The following is a 14,263-nucleotide window of genomic DNA, read 5'->3' as shown; positions in this document are numbered from 1 at the left end:
ACTCACTGACTCAGTCCAGTGAGTGATGCACGCACACTCACTGACTCAGTCCAGTGAGTGATGCACGCACACTCACTGACTCAGTCCAGTGAGTGATGCACGCACACTCACTGACTCAGTCCAGTGAGTGTGCGTGCACAACTCACTGACTCAGTCCAGTGAGTGTGCGTGCACGACTCACTGACTCAATCCAGTGAGTGCATCACTCACTGACTCAGTCCAGTGAGTGTGCGTGCATCACTCACTCACTCACTCAGTCCAGTGAGTGATGCGTGCATCACTCACTCACTGACTCAGTCCAGTGAGTGTGCGTGCATCACTCACTGACTCAGTCCAGTGAGTGTGCGTGCATCACTCACTGACTCAGTCCAGTGAGTGTGCGTGCATCACTCACTCACTCAGTCCAGTGAGTGTGCGTGCATCACTCACAGATCCACGCACAAAAAAACGATGGCATGATCCTCGTGGCGGTGATAACAACATCAGCCAGTAGGTGGTTTCAGCTAATTATTACAGTCAGCAAATGCAAAAACATAAACCCCAGTACAACTATATAATATTAACAGAGGTATACACCCCGTTACAATAAGATGCCCATGAGCATTGTGATGAATGCTAATGTAGCCCGTAATTTGGCTACACACAGATGAAATCCTTCAACCTCTGGAGGCACTGACCAGTATGTCCCAGAAGCTGCGGCGGGTGCTCTTGCTGGTGGGCGTGGTGGACTCGGGCGTGCTGGTCCCCGTCACGGGGGGGCTCCCTACAGCCTGGGTTAAGTTGATGGGAGAGGGGCTGGTCTTAAATACCCGCGAGCCACTGCGCTGCCTGGGGCCATCCTTCACTTCTTTCACCTCAGGCTGAGGAGTCGCCAGTCCTGAAGACAACACTTTCAGACACAAACAAGTCACATTTATATCTAAGAGACATTTGATGTTTTTACCAACATAGAACACACAACATAATCAAGCAGCTCAATACAGTGTGTTGGCAACTAGCGAGTTTTATTCTTTCTCCTCACAGTGAAACTGGGCCTTAAATGATGTGAATCGTGTTAAATTAAATAATACATTAAATCAAATGAACTGTAGACAGCTGGAGATATGTGTGATTCAAGTATCAAATAAGTATAAATACAATTGTAAGAGAAAGTCGTGCTATGTAAAAGATAAATGAAAATGTGTTGAGTGGCATGCGTCTCTCTTTGTCCTTTGAGTCAGTTTGAACTAGTTCCACAACTACACCCGACAGGTCCCAACCAGGTTCAAGTGTTTCAGGTCAGACTCGGGTCACTTAGACGAGTAGAGCTTTTGGTTTGTTTCATTTCAAATACATTTCTCATTCCTGGACTGTGCCGCACAAAAGAGGAAAGTAGAAACATACTGTAGCTCGGGGTCTCAGCCCCGGTTCAGGTCTCAGTACCAGTCGGGTTCAGTTGAAGCCCGTCTTGAAGACGTAAGTATGCACCAGGTTCAGGTCTCAGTTTTAGAACTCCTCCAACCATTCAAGTTGCTGTTTACATCATATCTGTCGTCATAATTAGCGTATGAACTCCTGACTTAACTTAAAACGTGTTTTGTGAGATCACAGTAACCTTTGACAAACATATTCTAATCCGTTCATACTTGAGATCCCCCTGAGATATCAAACAAACTGATGACCTCACATTTGGCCTCTTGTCTCTGAGCTTTGCTCGCCGGGCAGAGCGCCGCCACGCACAGAGACTTCGGCAAGACTCTCAGCTCCATGATGACGTCGCAGAGAGCGTGGCGCAGCGCCCCCTGCAGTTTATCGCTCAGCTGCAAGGGGCTGACGTTGCCTTGCTCCCAGATGTCAAACCGCACATACAGCTGTGGCTCTGTTGGAACACAAGCAGACACAATCCTGTTGACTCAGCACATAATAAAGGGGGATCAGCAAACACTGAGTCGTGTTAAAATGAGCAAGTCACAAACATTGACCAAATTGCTTTACCAGGACATTAATAAAACACAGTCTTTATGTTTTCATGAAAACGAATGAGCGCATATAGTATAGCCTTAGCGGTTATGGTTACTATTCGGGGAGGGGGGTTGGTGAGAGGAAAGAATCAATTTTCAATTTGAACAAGAAAGCAGCAAGGTTTATGGGAAATGTGGTCAGCAGCACTGAGGCTCTCCTCCATGGGTGATAGAGACCTACATTTAAATAATAGTCGAGAGTGTCCACATGCTGTCCTCACCTCTCTCAGCCACTCACAAACCTCTTCCACTTCAACTGTACAGGTGGTAAAAATATAAGACAGCTCATCTTTAGACATAACAGAGAAACGAGACAGTATGAGTGAACGTGATCTGGCACCAATGCAAACATTGTGTTCCTGCTTTCTGTCCTCTGCTACTTCCTTCCTTTTTTCAGCAAAATGCAAACTTTTCATCTTTGGTGTCACCTTTCATTAAAGTATACTATAGCACAGATGCACTATGATTGTGACTCACTGCACCGGGACGCTTTAATGAATCAAACCAACCTTTTAAGTGTGGCTCTATTTTTAATGCCCAGAACCAAAACAGCTGGAGTCATATTTGTCACTTCTCTCTTGTTGCAACACCGACAAGACTAGAAACACAATCATGTTAATAAGCCCCCAAAACCATGATTTATGGCCCTGCGATGTGGTGTCACAGTGACAAATCGAGCCTCCAGGAACAAAGACCTCTTCATATCACAGAGCGCTATTCATTTACCAGGAAGATTTACTCATTCAATTTTAGGAGGCATTTAATATTCAGACTTTAAATTTAATAGCCGGACTGTTACCCATAACGTAGCTTGACGTTTATGACTGCAATTAATCCATTTTCAAATTAGTGTAGTTTATACAATAAATTGACTCCCGGGACTCTCCGTAAACTTGTAAGATAATCAAACTGTAATTCTAAAGGGGGAACGGCACTGATTACACACATCACATTCAGTCCACTGGTCATGGCGAGCACCGCTCAGAGTATGGAAACTGTTGTGTTGATTCATGAGAGTTTAGCCAAGTCTCAGAATATAAGCCTGAGGATGTGCGCAGCTCGGGCTCGGACATTTTACAATGCCAGCTGGTCTTAAAGGGATAGTTTGAATGTTTTGAAGTGGGGTTGTATGAGGCACTTATCCATCGTCATTTCCTGCACTAGATGGTCGACAAGTTGTGTGTGAAATTATTATAATTAGCATTTCAATCCTTGAGTTATGGGTTAAAGGGTGTTTTGTGACATGACAGTGACCTTTGACCACCACATCCTAATCAGTTCATCCTTAAGTACAAGTGGACGTTGGTGCCAAATTGGAAGAAATTGCTGTGAAACATGTTTTGCGAGTTGTTGTTTCTTCCAATGAAGTCTGGTGGCTTTACGAGAGCATAGATGATCCAACGGTATCAGTTCACTGTCTCATAGCAGGGTTAACCAGAGACAAATGTTCTAAATATAGCATACACTTAAACTAATATGTTGTGTAGGTGTCTAAAATAGGATTCTGCTGCTGCCTGTCCACAGCTGCACACTGCTCTGCCCCCGTATGGTAACTCCTGTCTGTTTCTCCAAACTGGGGGCGACCGCCATCTACTGAAGGTAATACACTGACTTTGATAAGTACCACATACAACCCCACTTTAAAACACATTAACTATCCCTTTAAGATGTGATCTGTATCTGGATATCTTATTTGGATCGGGACCAACACGTAATAATTCAGGTTTAAATGCACAGAGAACACATTGCAATCACCTGGAGGCCGTCTGCTACACACAGTGATGGAATGTCAACAGGTACAAACGAGCCCCTTCCTGCTCAGCCTGGATACATGCAAGTTGGGCTCTGATTGAAACGTGGGCCGGCTGGTGATAACCAGGGCGCATATTAAAACCTGCTACAAATGCAAAGGCCTGTGATCAGATGTTATTATGCAGATACAGTTCTCGTGTTAATGCCGGGTGCAAACCCAAAGCCTATCTTACAACCTGGAGACAATGTGGGTGTTTACCTGGCAGTAATAGTCTAATAAGTATACGTCATAAAATTGTTTAGCCCACACTAAACGTCAGGATATGTCTCTTTTGACCATTTTTCAAAACTGCACAGGACAAACAATATTTTCTCTCGCCATGGTTCATTTGGAGTTTCATGCACCAGTTCATTTGAAGCTATGTGCTCGGATAGTTTTGTGCTGCTTCCTGTCTATCTACTCTGCCAGCTCTCAAAAGGCAAAATGCACACAAAAAACAACTAGAATTACAGCCTTGCACTTGTATGCCTCCACTAAACAGTCATGTTGCAGTTTACATCCATGTCTGTCCAACATGTCATCACTTCATCATTTTATCCTGGAAGATATTTGTGAGAAATTGTCATAGTTGACATTTGAATTCTTGAGTTATGGCCGTGTTTTGTGAGGTGACCTTTGACCTGTTCAGTGTTCAGCTCTCCCTCTCTGATCACATTCACAGGGACAAACCTTTGAACATTACACATTAATCTATGTCACTGCTCCTCACTCAACAGCTCTCCGTGGGAGCGCTGGTTGAACTGTGACGGCAGGGATTTGAAACTGCGCTCCAGCCAATTCATCTGGGGAACGTCTCCTGTCTGGACATCAGGATTGACAAACTGCTGACTCAACAGATCAAACAGACTTTTGCAGATCCGCTGCCCTGTGCTTCACTGAAACCCGGCTTGGTAAGCCCATCTCGGATACTACCCGACCCTGCGGGGAAAACAAGGGGGTGGGATCTGCTTCTAAATAAACGAAGGTCAATGTGCTGATGTCACAGTGTTAAGGTCCTCAGCACCAACATGTTGTTCTCGGGGACTTCAGCAGAAAAGACCTTAGCCAGAGCTGCCAAAACACAGACAGTCATGTACGTCCAGTGAAAGTGATCGTGTTTGCTACAGACTCTGATTGCTGTTAAAAATGTCTGACAACATTATGGAAAGAGTCTCGCACAAGGACAAGTCTCGTTCTCAAGTCCCGCGAGATGACATGTTGCCGGAAGGATGCGGTGGAAACGTGAGTGACTGCCGGGCAGAGTTTCTGTCGTGTTGAGGTCCACAGAGGAAGAAGGCTGTAAAGAGCGAGACCTGTGGCTCCCCGATAGTCACAAATACATTCACATATAGTAACAAGCGCAGTCTGTCGTAGCCCACGTTCACAACTAAAAGGCAGGATAGGATATGTCCACTTTCAGTGGACGGTATGTTACATTGACACCACTCACTTTCCCCTCGCAGCTCGTTTCGCATCTACCAGTTACAGCGTTCTCCTTCAATAACAAGAATTGTTTTCCCCATTCGTTCAACACAAAAACCTGACAAAACAGGGTCCAGGTTACCACAACTGCTCAGTGTTGTGTTCATCTGTACCTGAGCTGATGTCCATGGACTCCACTTTACCCACAGTGGTCAGCTCATCGAAATGGTCTGGATGAAGGGGGGTGGTGCAGTTCTCTGACCTCTGTAGTGCAGCACAGTCCTGGACCGGAACCTGGAGGGAACGGCCGTGGACGTCCACGCATGAGAGGGCGATGCAGGCGATACCTGAAAGAGCAGAGGTGTTTGTTCAAACAAACAAACTAGTAATGAGCCTTAAAAACTGGAAGCTAGTCGGCTCCCACCACCTGCAGAGTCACAGAGGATTTGCTTTTGTTCACAGTTAACCAGAGAGCCTTGACGGAGACATCTGTACAACAGGGAAATATCATATTTAGTTTTAATTGCCATGGTGTCTGTCACCTTATCCTTTGTTTTGTCACAGCAGCATATATTAAATATGAGCACGGTGAAAGTGAAAATGGAAGTCTTAAAATCCATTTTCTTTTGATGCTTCAGTTCCTCATGACTTAAGGTAGTTGCCCTGTAACTCTGCTTGTATGAGTCAGTATTGCTGTATGTGTGGACATGGTCCTGGGTATTTGTGCACACAATGAGTCAGCTGTACCATGCATGGAGCTGGTGGATGTCTTGGACAGGAGACACGATGCATTTCAGAAATTTTTGTTAATTCAAACATGTCACAAAATATTTTAACCATTTTTTCACTAAAATGAGTTGCTATGAACAGCAAAATGACCACATCATATATCCATTCAGTGCTTTGTGCCAAAAACACAGCAGAGCAGCGGTCATGTGATGTCCATGGAAAGCTGTGTTTATGCGGCCAAACTTAAGTTGGAGATAGTTTTCATAGTGAAGTGCGGCCATAAAGTGCCCTCAGCCAATCAGTACACAGACTCCTGTAACTCCAATGACCTATGAAACACATGAACATGCTACCAGCTGCAGAGGTTTGGAGGAGTGAGGAGTGTCTCTGATTTGTTCCCAAAGACACCATTTTCTTCCCATAAATATTATTAAAAAATAAAATTTGCACTAAATGTAAAACTCAGGTTGACATGATTTTGAACTAAAGACACGACTAGCAGTGATTAACCTTGAGAGTCTGTATGTACGCAAGTCATCCCGGCAGAATGTGATCTGGAGACACCGCCTGTAGCAGGAAGTTCATCCGCCTGTCCTCGTGGCAGCGTCACAGCCGTGCAGGATGCAGTCATGTTTGTAGTTGAGCTCAAAATGAAGGGCGAGTTTGTAGATGGGTGTGGTGCACTGTGCATCTGACCTACCACCACTACTACACTGTAGGTTACAACCACGTCCTGCTTCTCAGAGCACAGATTCATTCAACTATTTGATCTTTCTGCATCCATATCATTTCGGAGACCGATACCCTTCCACACTTCCTACCCCCCTGCTTCCAGCACCCTTGCTCGGACCAAACCCATCTACGAACCCGGGCTTTCATTTTAATCTCAACTACACACTTGTAAGGTTTTGTGACTGCGTCTTGGACAGACGGACAAACAGACATATAACCTGTCAAAGTACTCAGACCTCCTCCTCTGTGGTACTTCCTGCTACAGAAGGGGTCTGCAGGACCACATCTTATCCCAATGACTCACGCGGTAAGAAAACACCAGCGTGGCTGTCGCAGCGGGTAATTAGCTGATAGGAAGACGTAATCGTTATTTCACATGCTGGGCAGGGATCAGGTACCTTCATACGATTTGAGCACTTTGTTTCGCAGCTGCTTAAACAAATGAGACGGAGTCAGAGCTCCTCCGCACAGCAATTAAAAAGTAGTTAGACAGCTAAGTGGGATGAGTGCAGGAGCCCTCGGTGTTTAGGAGTTGACAGGCACAGAGAAGTCATTTTAAAGAGACTTAAAGGTGAGGATCCCCAGAGAGCTCACAGTACTCTGCAGTCAGAAACAAAACTGTATTTTAACCCTCATGAACACCAAGCATTTTACTCTCTGTGGCCTCATTTTTCACTGCAATACATAAGTCCTGCACCTCTATGGAAACAGCACAACCATGGCTAGAAGTAAAGAGAACTCAAGAGTGTCTGTTGTGCAGCATAACACAGTTATAATGCCAAAAATCTTAAAAAATGTCTTAGTATAATTTATCTTACAAAAATTGGAAAACACTGGAATCTATATATCCAATATTTCTCCAAGTGTTAGCGATGTTCTATGTGCTATATGAATTGAACTATTGACATGTTTACAACCTGTCCTCTCTTCATTGCTCTGTGTTCAGCAGCCTGCACTTCAGTTGGACTTTCAGTGATTTTTTGTCAATCATGGCTTCCCAGTTGCTGAGGAGCTCAGAAATTAACGTTTTTTTACAGGATCTGTTTACTTGTGGCAAGTTTTAAATGAGACATGTAGAATAAAATGCTTTTGATGAAATATCACAATTTCAAGCCATGATTTTTGTTGCTTTTGTCCGACGATTCAAGGACCGTTGAGAAGGTGAAAATCTGCCGATGATGATGTTTTTTAGAGCTTGTGGCTAGGATAAAAGGTGTACTATTGGCGATTGTTTGAAGAAATAGCTGAATACAGTATTCATGAATCACAGTATTATTCCCATTCGACAAAGTCAGACTCATGACTGGACTGGATGAGTCCACTCCTCTGCCTAATACACATTAACTGCACAGCGTAAACAACAGTGTGATTATAGACACTTCCGTTGCTTGTGCCTAATGAAACAAAGCTACTTCAGCCGGCACACCCAGGATAGCGTGTTTCTCAAATGAAAAATGTAGCGCCGTGATTATGAGCCAAATGTTAAGTTGAAATGGCAATGAGCGGTAGCAGATTAGTAATTATAAATGAGGGGTTTTAATTCGGTAAACTCGTCATTTACACCAGTAATTAGTTGCCCTTTGGTGAGAGCTGTTGAAGGATGGCGGAGTCGTGTATTCGCTCTCCACAGCGACGTTCTCACAGTTCCAGCAGCAGCACTCGCCTTTCACTGAGTGAAATATATGGAGAGGCAGTGTGACCAAACAGAGAAGTCTGCTGAACTCTTCGTCTTGATTTGCATAAAAGCAAAGCATTAGACTTGGTGCTGTTGACAGGAAGGAACCCACACAAGGATGAATACATACTGCACTGGCCAATAACACCTATAGAGAGATGTGTTAAGTATCCGGTTAAAGCCTACGCATGAGGTTCGGTGCGACAGAGAAAGAGGAACCCACCTTCAGAAAATAAGAAAATGATTGTGCTGATACGCATCAAAGAAACTAGCACTGAGATGAAGAAGTAGTTTCTGTTATGCCAGACAAGCAGAGGGAAATCTGCTCTGAATTTACGGGAGTTACACATAGGAAAGGAAAGTCAGCATATCCTATGATATCATACTGCCTTTATCATTGTTCAAAGAAACACCATTTTTATTGTGTCCGCACCACAAGAACTAGGAACGTAGTTCTCGGAACGCCATTTTGAGGGACTTTTTAGCTCCTATTCTGGAGCAGGTAATCTCCCAGCCCAAGAGGAACTGGGAGTGATGTAGGTGAACGGTGATTGGTCGAACACATGAGCCAATGCAGCCCTGGCATCCGCCATTTTAAAAACCTGGTAGAATGTAAACAACACGCAGCACACAATACAGAACAATTGAAGAAAACACAGACAAACGGACCGTCAGTAAAGTTCGGAAGTTAACTCGTTCATAAGCACACACCCACTCGAGTCAAAGAACGAGTTAGAGCTAAGCCAGTAACTTTAGCACAAAGGCTAACCCTGAGGTAGATGAGGAAAATGTATCAGTCTAAAGAAGACTAAAGAAAAGAAAGAGAACGTATACAGGTACAACCAATACTTTAACAAAGTACAAAACAGTGGAGAACACTTGCTTGGAAAGAAGGGGCCATTCAGAGGCAGCGTTTTAAAAAAACAAAGGGTGGAGAGGAAAATATTCAGCATCTGGCAGAAAACAACTGTGGAGAGAAAAATTAAACAGATGATGAACAATTATAGAAACACTGAGGTGTTCCAAACCAAAAAGCTTTCGGGCTCTGGGCAGCTTGTGTCGGTCTTATGGTTATGTCTGTTTGCTTTTCACATAGTATGTCCTTTAGTGCTGCCCACATTGTTGAGGCTAGCACTGGAGGTTACAGTTAGCAACTGCACAGATACAATACAGTCTATGGTCGTATGTTATCAGTGGCGGTCCGTGCATTTTATACCTAGGCCTTCAATGCTGTCCTGCAGCTGAAATACCTCCTTATAACCACATGATGGCGCCACAGATATTATTAGTTTCTAAGGCTGTAACTATGTACGTAGTAAATGTACGTATCTATGTACGTACCGTTCAGTACGAGACTTACAATACCTTTGAATAGTACTAGAGCATCTGGAAAATGCAGAAGCTCATATTCAGGAAAATATGTTTTCTGTGCTCATGGAGGACAATGGTTCTCAGCTGGTCTGTATGTGGGACCCACCATCACGCCTTAATGACAAGTCCAAAGAGATTGTCTTAGGATTTTACTTTCACAACTCGAACATTGAACGTACTGCTCTGCAATGTCTTTCCTCATCTCAGCCCCCTGTGTCATGGTACATCTCACTCAGTCAGAATGCCCTTATTTGATTGGCTGAGCTGCATCACGTGATGCGATTCACTACCCGACAGCCTCTGCTGTTAAGTTTCGTTTCACGATAGTCACGTGCTCGCCCACTGACCAATCACAGCGCACTCTGCACCTCGCGGGAGAGCTGCACATGGACACTGAGCTGCACGTATTGCTGACGTCATTATAGGCCGGCGCGCAGGCTCTGACACGTCAAAGAATACGCTCAACATGTCAAACTAAAGATCTGATTGGTTGAAGACTATGACAATCAACAATATCTTCCCCATTCACTTAAACTGCACATGGATTCACTTGTGAGTCTGCAGGCCTCTGCCTCTGTTCTTACCTAGCGACACAGAGGTGAAATCTGATTGGATAAAAGCTCTACTTAAAACAAGCTGCACTGGAAGCAGAGCAACTGAGGAAGACAGTAGCTGTGCAATGAGAAAATAAGATAATGGGGAAAATATTTTTATAAATTATAATACATGTAGTGTATTTAAGAAAAATTATTAAATTATAAAATAGATTTAGCTTTGTGATTCTGTTTAGGCCAGCAGAGAAGGCCTTGCAGGCCCTGACGGCCCACCACTGTATTGTATATACTGTACAGTGGACGGAGTCATCGTGACGTCACCCATTGGTGAGAGTTCGGCGATGTCGCCATGTTGTTTTTTTTGCAACCGATGAACGGAAGTTACCATATTTGGAATGCGGAGGAGTGATGTAGAAACATCGTATATGATGTCTCTCTGGTAGAGGCAGTAACCTGTCAATCACCGTGTAGTCCCGCCCTGAAGCATCCCCTGCTTTATGGTCTGTTTGACTCTAAATGGACCATAATGTACTAAATGAACATCATGCTGTATTGAAGAAGACTTGAAACTAGAGATTGAGACCATAAACTCATGTTTACAATGTTTACTGAGGTAATAAATCAAGAGAGAAGTAGAGTCATTTTCTCATAGACTTCTATGCAACCAGAGGAGTCGCCCCCTGGTGGACATTAGAGAGAATGCAAGTTTAAGGCACTTCTGCATTGGCTTCACTTATCAGAACCGAAGGATGCCGCACACGCGCACACACAGAGCTGGGAGAATGTGATTACCTTTGCCTCCCGTCCCCTGGCCTCCAGGTTTATTGTAGAGGTAGATATCACCGTCAGCCAAGTCACTTCTCAAATGAAAGTAGTGCTGCAGACAGAACAGAAGACAAATCAGCCCCTGGAAGCTCAAACCACACAAGTCAGCATTTATTTCATACATCACAATGAGACTTGTCAAAAATGATTTTAGTCTCTGCCACAGTTTTGCAGAGCTGGGAGCCTCCCATATCTAGGATTTATTCATTCTTAATCCAGATCAATTTGAACAGAGCTGTTTGTAGCGCCCTTGCATATGTCAAACAGTCATCTATCAGTGCAGGGAGGCGTTTTTGATTTGCAAACAGCAATTACTTATTTTTACAAGTCAACAAGTCATTTAAAGGAGTTGGGTATCTGCTTTTGTAACCCTGCTCCACTAAAGAGACATGGTTTGTTCTATAAACAGTTACAACAGAATAGTACAAATGTGGAATATTATTTGCAAGTGAGAAAGCTAACTAGCTCACTGTTAGTGAGAAAGCTAACTAGCTCACTTGCTACCTCAGCAAGCCAGCTAGCTTGGAGCGCTACTGTGAGATTTTCTCGATTAATTGATAAGTTGTTTGTCTATAAAATGGTGGAAGTTTTTCCAAAGTCGAGATGACGTCCTCAAATGTGGTGTTTTGTCTACAACTTAAAGATATTCAGTTTACTGTCACAGAGGAGTAAAGACAGCGGAATATATTCACATAACGAGAAACGAAAATTTTGACTTCAATTTTTCTTAAACATTACTCAAACCCATTTTGTTGAAGCTCTACTAGTGTTAGCATGTTGGCTGGCTAATGTGTAAATAATTTGCTCTTCACCTTCGGTAGTTCAATCACTAGCTCTACGAGTAGTGACTAAGTCACCAAGCTTTTAGCGCCATGTATTTTGCGACAGTGTATAAATAATCTTACCTCTCTTCCTGCGGTGAACAATTTACTTGCATATTTTTTTTTATTATTTCCAGTCTGATAAAAGAAAGAAAAAAGATGGCTTTAAAGGCTAATTCTGATCCATACCTTGTAGAATTTTATTTTTTTAACAAGCCAAAAGTTTAGTCAAACTAAAGGTAAATGGAAATGTTATGACCCACACTGTTCACATCGATCAGTTTACAGAGACACTTCCTGCTTCAACTTTGACCTGCTGTACTTGTGCATGCACAGCTCTCCTGTGCAGTGAGGGCTTATTAGCATCAAATTGCGTGAGTTCACCGTCTATTTGACCTTAAAATAAAGTAATTTAGACAATTTGGCTGTTGCTGTTTTGTTTTTTTAATTTTTCCTTCCAATTATCTGACTTCTTGTGTTTCTTGCTCCGTCACACTTTGCTGTAGCAATGTTGCTGAACATGTTCCCGGATCTCAGCAATTACCTTGCTTTTGCATCAGAAAGCCCTCGGAGCTGACAGAAATGATGTAAAAAAATAAAAATAAAAAATACAGCATATGACCCGAGTTGTAATGAAGCAGAACTTTCCTTTTAAGGTCGACCATCAGATTCTGGCCTTTGTCTGTAACTCAAAGAAAGGTTTGATATCCAGCATTGTTGTTATTTTCTAGGCACTCTAGGCCAAATAGAAAGAGGCAAGAAAGACACACTTTTCATCATCATTGGGGAAATTCAACTTTTACAGTGTTGTTAAGCCAGAAACAAGCACACACGGGACCTATAGACATGGAGAGATGTCAGAGCAAAGGGGCTGCCACAAGGGTTTGATGCCCTGGTCAACAGTTAAGAACATTAACATTGCATATTACCATATTAGGTTGATAACACTAAGCTGGTCTGGGTCATACCTTGAAGTGGTGTGCCGTGTTGCTGTCAGTGTACTTTGGTACATGCAGGAAGATGAGGAGGTTCTGCCTGAGGTAGTGAGCCACAGCGGGCAGCCAGGGGAGGCAGTACCGGGGGAGGCCGAAGGTCATCACCTCAGTGGCTGGAGATCCTGAAGGCTGGATGAACTGAGCAGACAACACTGGGTGAAGGCTTACATCCAAAGAAATTGCGCTCTCTGGTTGCCTCAGTGGGAATAAAAACTCATAATTCTGGGAGTGTACACAGAACTACAGAGCAGCCAGAAACAACACAAAGTTAAGTTTAATTTTGTCGACGAGCAATTTACCTCCACGTCGGCCGGTGTCAGCTTGCAGTTTCTGACGAGCATGACAGTGATGATATCCAACGTGGTCTCATCCAGGCGCTTACGCAGCACCTTGACCAGCTCGTCTGTGATCTCTGGACCTGAGCAAAAGAGTGGATAATGCATTACACATATCAGCGATTAAAGGTCTTAGCATGTTTCAAACCAAGTTGTTGGACCATCTAAAAGCATCTAACGCACCCTTCCTCAGGGGCACAATCAGAAGACAGACAGTCCAACGGTCATGCCTACTTAACAAAGTGGCTGGCCAGGGTATCTCGTCTCCCATTTCACTGTGCAAAGGAGTGAAATGGGAGACAATATGGAATGCGGTGGCATCATAACAGGTGGTCTGTATCAAAGGATAATGCGTTGCGTAAAATGTTGCTGCACACTGGCACCGAGGCCAAAGTTGAGTCTGTAGGTCAAGATGAGTCCATACACAGTCTGGTCAAAATAAATAATTCATGAAAAACTCAGCGTCCATTTCCTACTATTGTATGGAGTCTTCATCAGCAGAGTTTGCCCCGTTGTTATAGAGATAGCGCAGTTGTCATCACACGACTTAAAAGGCAGGGTTGATAATGTTGAGATTTAAAAATAAATATCCAACCTAAAAACCCAGCCCAGTGTAGCAAACTCTTTTCTAATGAAAGTAGCTAGCAGCACTAGCTCCAAAAGCTAGTAATCTAGCAAGAAAGTTGCCAAGTCAGCAACACTGATAGCCCGTCCCTTCACACCCCCCTCCAAAGCCACTCCCCCAAAATTATCTTTATGAACATAAACAATGAACACGACTATTGTTGGTTCTCACAGCTGTTAAGATAGCAGCTTGTGGTAGACAGGCAGGTAGACAGGCAGGTAGACAGGCAGGTAGACAGGCAGACAGACAGGCAGGTAGCCAGGCAGGTAGACAGGCAGACAGGCAGGTAGCCAGGCAGGTAGACAGGCAGGTAGACAGGCAGGTAGAAAGGCAGACAGGCAGACAGGCAGGTAGAAAGGCAGACAGGCAGACAGGCAGGTAGAAAGG

At 43.8% G+C, this 14,263-nt stretch overlaps 1 protein-coding gene across 2 annotated transcripts; it reads right to left on the bottom strand.

Annotated features, from left to right (window-relative positions):
* Positions 1 to 459: 459 nt before the first annotated feature.
* LOC116377222 (KICSTOR complex protein SZT2-like) lies at positions 460 to 13,853 on the bottom strand. 2 transcript variants are annotated; one of them, XM_031838808.1, is made up of 7 exons: positions 13,216 to 13,853; positions 12,890 to 13,054; positions 12,006 to 12,059; positions 11,068 to 11,152; positions 5,388 to 5,561; positions 1,667 to 1,858; positions 460 to 889 (listed from the first exon to the last, which is right to left on the bottom strand). In XM_031838808.1, the coding sequence occupies exons 1-7, from the start codon at positions 13,357 to 13,359 to the stop codon at positions 657 to 659; spliced, it is 1,047 nt and encodes a 348-aa protein (XP_031694668.1). In that variant the 5' UTR covers positions 13,360 to 13,853; the 3' UTR covers positions 460 to 656. The 2 variants fall into 2 exon arrangements, with proteins under 2 accessions (XP_031694668.1, XP_031694669.1); XM_031838809.1 differs by lacking the exon at positions 12,006 to 12,059 and having other exon boundaries at positions 13,216 to 13,851.
* Positions 13,854 to 14,263: the final 410 nt, after the last annotated feature.

Source organism: Anarrhichthys ocellatus, unplaced genomic scaffold, assembly GCF_004355925.1.
Source record: "Anarrhichthys ocellatus isolate YVR2014 unplaced genomic scaffold, GSC_Weel_1.0 scaffold1034, whole genome shotgun sequence".
NCBI classification, from domain to species: Eukaryota; Metazoa; Chordata; class Actinopteri; order Perciformes; family Anarhichadidae; genus Anarrhichthys; species Anarrhichthys ocellatus.
This window is presented reverse-complemented; position numbering and strand designations above follow the sequence as displayed.

What these genes read in the sequence shown, in the direction of transcription:
- LOC116377222 (XM_031838808.1), bottom strand. Translation starts at nt 13,359, where the DNA reads ATGCATTATCCACTCTTTTGCTCAGGTCCAGAGATCACAGACGAGCTG. An exon ending in TGTTCACCGCAGGAAGAGAG is followed by an intron (nt 11,153 to 12,005) that starts GTAAGATTATTT and finishes TTCTGTCTGCAG; the next exon opens with CACTACTTTCATTTGAGAAG. An exon ending in CCAGGGGACGGGAGGCAAAG is followed by an intron (nt 5,562 to 11,067) that starts GTAATCACATTC and finishes CTGCTCTTTCAG; the next exon opens with GTATCGCCTGCATCGCCCTC.